The sequence below is a fragment of the Populus euphratica genome, unplaced genomic scaffold (genome assembly GCF_000495115.2).
Source record: "Populus euphratica unplaced genomic scaffold, PopEup_1.0 scaffold15.1, whole genome shotgun sequence".
Taxonomy (NCBI): domain Eukaryota; kingdom Viridiplantae; phylum Streptophyta; class Magnoliopsida; order Malpighiales; family Salicaceae; genus Populus; species Populus euphratica.
The window spans coordinates 797,266-804,147 of NW_011499874.1; the positions used below are offsets into that span (position 1 = coordinate 797,266).

General features: G+C 34.6%; 1 protein-coding gene across 1 annotated transcript; it reads left to right on the forward strand.

The window, feature by feature from the left end:
• The first annotated feature begins 2,778 nt into the window (after positions 1-2,778).
• Positions 2,779-3,964, forward strand: ERF11 (ERF domain protein 11). Its single transcript, XM_011029484.1, has one exon. It carries the CDS (start codon positions 3,005-3,007, stop codon positions 3,698-3,700), a length of 696 nt encoding a protein of 231 aa, XP_011027786.1. The 5' UTR covers positions 2,779-3,004; the 3' UTR covers positions 3,701-3,964.
• Positions 3,965-6,882: the final 2,918 nt, after the last annotated feature.

The following is a 6,882-nucleotide window of genomic DNA, read 5'->3' on the forward strand; positions in this document are numbered from 1 at the left end:
TAAAAATATATTGAAACCAAGTCAGCCAATGGAGTTCTCGTGTAGCTTTTAACAATATTAATGACGGCGTGAAAGATTTAACGTGGGTTGCTAGGGCTCCATTGTATCAGCAGGTACAGGTAATGTCCAAGTAAATCATGCAATGTCCTATTCGAAGTTGCCTGCAAAACTGCTAGCTTGAGGACTCATCTCAGTTCGACGTTGATTATATTTAAAATATATAGCAGGCGTACATGCATTCGGAGGAGTTGATATGCACCACTTACGCTAGTTTCTAGAAATGGAATATCAATTGCAATGCAGATGATGACCGTATGGAAACCCTAAATCTTACCAGGCTTGAAGAAGATTAAAGTTAAGGCCCTTTTCAAGCATTTTACTCGTATCGAAAAGCAATTGATCGGGCCATGATGATATCTAAACGCAACTATACGCTGCGAAAATTGCAGTCTATTTACTGCTGCATCATTCTATGACAGATCAGATACACACACCTGCCTCCGGCGAGGGCCCAGTGATGCGATGCCAGTTAAGGCACCATTGCTTTCAGATTCAACAGATGGAACCTACAACTGCAGGGTAGTCATTAATTACGGATCTCGCTCGGGAGTATCAAATAATTTGGAAGCCATAGCCCTGATCCGAGGTTGATAGGTTGCTCTAACAACCACCGCGTTGTAGACCGCATCATTCTAGTACAGACCGCGTTACCAAACAGCGCTTAGACATGGTGTTTGATTATAAGTAGTGGGTGAAGTAATTTTTTTCATGCTTCTCATTCTGCTGTAATTTTGTTCAGTGAAGAGTTTTACTTTTCACTTTTACTCAAGTGAACACTGAAAATAAAACTTCACTATTCACTTAAATAAGATTTAACCGTAGATGTAGATGATGAAGTAATTTTTTTATACTTCTTATCTTACTTTGTTTTTATTTAGTGAAAAGTTTTATTTTTATTATTCACTTAAATAAACATAAAAAATAAAATTTCACTATTCACTTAAATAAAAACGAAGAATGAATCCTCTATTTACATATTAAATGGTGCTATTTTTTTACATATTAAATGGTGCTATTTTTCATTGTTTTAGCTGGATTAAGTCTAGTCTAAAGTTAAGTGTATTGAATTAAGTCCAATCTAGTTTAAAAAATTTAATTTTAATTTTTTAATTATATTTTATTTAAAAAATTAGAAGGAGATCGCTTGATGACATAATATTTATAGAATTTAATCACAATCTCAATTTTGTTATTGCTAGGTTTGATCCAGTTAAAAAATTTAATTTTTACTTTTTAATTATGTTTTATTCAAAAAATTGAAAGGGGATCGCTTGATAATATAATATTTACAGAATTTAATCGCAATTTTAATTTTGTTCTTGATGATATTTTACTTGATATTGTTGCGCACTAAAGAAATCATGAAAAATATAGTCTTTATTGAGTAGATTTCGTACATGATGAAATTGCACGTAGTTTAATAGAATAATAAAAAATATTTGATATCAATATTATTAATTTCATGATGTAATAACAATAGTTAAATCTACAATATTTAAATTAAAAATCATTAATATATATATAAAAAAAAAAATTTAAAGGCATTCTTTTAATTAAACATATTAAATTATTTTTTGTTTAACCTCAATTTCAACTATAATTTTAAACAAATATATACTTTTTTAAATCAACTTTAACTAAAAATATTTTTTATAAAATAATTTTTTTAAATTACAACTATAATAATTACCACGATACCAAAAACAATTGTTGATATCATACATTCGTGGGGTGATCAAAATGGAAATTAATTATGAATATTTCTCTTACCTATAAACAATAAGAAGTGCTACAGTTATCACTTTTAGTTTTAAATATTGTCTTCAACACACATCTTGGTTTTGTCTGCACTCCTATTTCTTTTATCGTATAACTCTCAACCAACTTTTAAGAAATAAAGATACTTAGCATGGAATTTTATTTTTTTTCTTAAATGGCACATTATATAAAAATTTAATTATAAATGAAACATATTTTCTATGATTCTCTTGTAATTAGCCTAAACAAATGCTTTACTTGTGAGACGAAAGAGCATGGCTTAACTGTCTGGTGTATGTTTAGTAATGTGTGTATAATATTTTTTAAGAATATTTTTTTTAATTAAAAATATTTTTAAATATTTTTTTAACTTTTTGACACAAAAATATATAAAAAAATATACTATTTAAATATTTTTTTGAGTGAAAAAAATTAAGAAATACATTTAAAAATAAAAATTATCAGAATTCCAAACACATATTTAAGAGCTTTTTTTCTTTTGCGGCACATTTATATTTTTAAAAATATTTAATTATTTAATTATTTTAATGGGTAGATATTAAAAATAATTGTTTTTAAAAAAATATTATGTTAATATTTTTCTAAATAAAAATAACTTTTAAAAAAACTGTTACGAGAACAATAAAAAGTCGGAATAATTCAAATCAGCACCAAATGCAAGGGATCTTTAAAAGGAAAGAGACTTTTTTATCTCAACGAGAAATCCAAATAGGGAAGGCTTTTTTTTTTTTTGGTGGGGGCGCCCCTTGCAAAAATCATGAATGCACGCGCCAGTGGAGCAATGTGGGAATGGTATGAATCCACCGCACGCAATCTACAGTGATTTTACAGCCGTTAGATGCCGATAAGAATGATACCACACAGCACCGTATAATAATATAATATACCATAAATACCCTCTCTCTTCACGGTCGTGCTCTCTAGTCATCCCACATGCCATATAATTCGGACACCACTGTGTTATTCTTCTTTACCCACACTCTTCTAGCTAATCTATAGCCGCCCCAGCTCTTACAGTCAAATCCATCGTTGACTGCCCCCGCCCCCTTGCCTTCCCATTTACTCCCCCGTCTCATTCTCTGTATAAAACCACCCCCCTCCTCTTTCTTTTTCATGCTCGCTTCCTTTTTCAAAAAGTAAAAGCTACAAGTTTTTTTCTTTAATTATGGCGCCTAGAGAGAAGACGGCCGCCGTTAAAGCTAGCGGAGGCGGAGTTGGCGGTGGCGGTGGAGGAGGCAAGGAAGTGCATTTTAGAGGAGTGAGAAAGAGGCCGTGGGGAAGGTACGCTGCCGAGATAAGAGACCCGAGTAAGAAGAGCCGGGTTTGGCTTGGCACTTTCGACACGGCGGAGGAAGCCGCGCGTGCGTACGATAACGCTGCACGTGAGTTCCGTGGTTCTAAGGCAAAGACTAACTTTCCATATCCATCATGCGAGAACGTTAAGAAAAACGTTCTCTCTATCGACAACAACAAGAAAGCTGCCAGCAAGAATATCAGTGGTGGGGGTAATAATCAGAGTCCCAGTCAAAGTAGTACCGTGGAGTTTTGTAGCAGTGATGCACCGTTGGATCTTAATCTTGGTCCCGCTGTATCCACCGTTAGATTGCCGTTTCAGCCGATGGTGATGAATCAGCAACAGGTGGTTTATTTTGATGCATTGATGAAGAGTGAGTACCGAAGGATGGTTTTCGATCATGGGTATCATCATCATCCTAACCTGCCGGTGGTTTTTTCTTGCGGTGGGGTCTTAAGTGATTCTGACTCATCCTCTGTCGTTGATTTGAATCATCATGATGTCAAGACTCCGAGAAGATCTGTTGATCTTGATCTTAACCTTCCACCCCCACCGGAGATTGCATGATTGTTTAGAAAAAATTTTGGCCTTTTTTTATTTTTATATTAGAAAAGACTAGAAAAGGACCCAAAAAAAGAGAGGTTAATTATGTGATCTTTTAGTTTTTTCTTTTTCTATTGCTTTTTCACGTATGTTAATACGTATTGGCAGATCTCTTTTTTAGCGACAGTGAGGGAAACCCTGTTTCTTACTGTTGTTTGTTGAAAAACACTGTATTACTCTTTTTATTCAACTTTTTACTCAATAGATTATAACCATAATTTCTCCCAATTTTCTGTTAATTTATTTTCTGGTCGCCGGAGTTTGTAAGAACAAGTAACCGTCGGCCGTGATGTGTCCGTACGGACAGCACGAGTACCGGCTTCTGTTGTTAAGATTGTGATTGTTTTGGAGAAAGCGTGTAAGTTGATAGTGATATTAGTAGGAATGCCCTTTCACCCAAGTGGTTTTGTCTTCATCGTGAACAATAATTGGGACAGATGTCATCATCATAGCTACTGGATTGCAGCGATATTGTTGTTTGTTTTTAGCGTCACCTTTATTCCCTCTTGGGAAATAGGGTTTGGTGTCTTTAATTTTGTGTGTGTGAATATATATATATATTAAAACTGGAGTGAATTGATGGGATTACCTTCTGTCCAATTATGCAAGTAAACCACTATTTGAAAACAGTGTGATGTTGTTTATTTGTTAGGTTGCTTTTGCCTTCCGCGGGTATTGAAAGCAATTGATTTACAATTTTACTTGCCAAGCATTGCCAAGCAACCCGTGCAATGCTGTGTGCCACTCCTTTTAATTTAAATGTTCTTCTTATATTTTTTATTTTATTTTATTTTCCCGACATATTTCAAGTGTCTCAATTTCTTTCACTCGAGGGCATCTTCTGTCGTTGTATTTAATAGAAAGGTTTTATCGGGGGCTGCAACTGTTTACTATAACAAATAATGAAAATAGGGCGATTGAAATTGCTTTTTAAGAGTTTGGGGGATCATGGGCTGTTTAACAAGGTGGATTATGGAGCTTCTAAACCACGATATCCATGGATATCACTACCGTTGGGAACGCGGCGAACTAGAACTCTGCTATTTTATCTAGTTTTTTAAATACTATGTTATTTTAAAAATATAAAAAAAAATCAAAAGTTTGAAGCGTTTGTGGAAACCAGCAGCTTCAGCTTGTACAGTGAGATAAGTTTGGACTTCGATTTCAATTCATGATTACCGTTCTTGACTACAATAAGAGGATAAAAACGATTTTGTAGCAGCAAGGTTTTGGTAGTGTTTGGCAAATGATTTAGACCCTCCTTTTTTTTTTCAACAATAAAAAAGATATTCTCTTCAATTAAGGTACGGAGGTGTGGTGGTCATGCCTTGCTTTATAGAGAGCATAGCTTTTTTGACCAAAATGTAAAAAGAAAAACATTGGAATGGAAACGATTATACAGGATGTTCGAGCCATTCCCTTTTGGGTTCCTTTTATTTGACCATCATGCTGGCCTAATCTCGATGATTCTTCACCAGAAGGGTGAGTTGATGATGGATTGGAGTCCCCTTTGCTCTCGTGAAAATCTAGCGTACACGCACCATGATCATACAAGGAAAAACATGGACTTGCTTGAGAAAGCAAGTTCCTTGAACCAGCAAAATTGAAAAAGAAAAAGAAAAAATAGAATTGACTCGGCTATTAGAAAAACGCTATGGACAGACGTTATTTTATGTGTAAATCCCTCTTTGTAACTCGAGCGGGTTAACTTGTGATTAAGAAATATTCTCTCTTTGCCCGTCATGGCCATGGAAGAATTTAGGAGGCGGTCAAGAGAAGGGTAGGCACTCGATGAATTCGAATAAAATACTGCCATTTCAAAGAATCTCTTAAATTATTCAAAAACAAATTCCCAACTTTACTTTTCAATTAACTAGAAAAAATTAGGCAGGATACAAGTCTTCGAAGCCTCGACTGAGCAAGAGTAGACTTAGAAAAAAATTACAAGCCCGTTAATTAACTATAAGATTTTATAAATAAGTACATAAATAAAAATATATATACAATGATCAGGTAATTTGGGTAACTCGAAATCCTTTTTGTTTTGCCTGAATTACTCGAAATAAATCCAAGATAATTCCCCGAACAGCCCCTTTTTCAAAAATCTGAAGAACTTGTTACCCTAATTGATTCGGATGCTTTGGATTTCTTTGAATAGTGTTCACTCGTGATCAAGCGTATGGTGTGTGAAAACATTTTAGCCAATCGCGAGTGGAGGAAGAATCTAAAAAAGGAAACCAAAAGCGCGTGGAGCTAGCGAGCTGCGAAGGAGGAGACCGAAAGGTAATTCCATGTTGACCGGGCACATACAAACATCTCGAGATTCGTGTCAGGAATTGCACGTGTTGCAGTGCCGTCCGATCCCGCGAGCGTATGGTGTGTGAAAACATTTTTAATCATTTTTTCCCTACGCGAAAAGGTAAGGTAAGGAGACAAAACATGGGTCCCACGTGGACGCCAGCAAGCGAAGTGGAAGTGGGGATGCGCGGCTGCCGCTTTAGGTGGGTCCTGGTCTTAATAGTCGTCGATATCTATGCATAAGATTTCGCTTTCCCATTTCTTTTAATTTATTAATTAACAACTTATTATTCTCCCATCACCTTGTTTGTATTGGACTATATACTATATCTTATTTTAATTTGTTAATCACGTCACTGAAACTTTATCCTCACGGCTGAACTCCACCAAATTTTGGGTCTAGTTGTAATAAAGTATTGGTGGTGGAGGCTTTGTGTGCATGAATGATCATTTGTCAAATGTAATCATGAAGTTTGACACGGTTAAATCATTAACTAGCAACACGTGAAAATATCTTTTGTTTAACATAATCCTTTTATTTTCTGCTTTTTAATTATAATAATGTTGCCCTGGGTGGGGGAGTAATCTTGCGGGAGATGTTCCGGTTGAGAAACTACATTGGTGATTTATTTTCTACTTCGTTCAAGGTCCGTCACTCAATTATATTTATTGTGATTTATTTTCTACTTCGTTCAAGGTCTGTCACTCAATTATATTTATTTTGAATTCAATTAATAAATAAGTTAAATTCATATATTTATATAAAAAAATAACGTTCAATTCATTTTGTTTTACCTATTACCTCAATTATCCTTGTCTTATTTTTTCCAAGATCCTAAAAAACAAAG

Coding starts and splice junctions, on each gene's coding strand:
- ERF11 (XM_011029484.1), top strand. CDS start 3,005: ATGGCGCCTAGAGAGAAGACGGCCGCCGTTAAAGCTAGCGGAGGCGGA.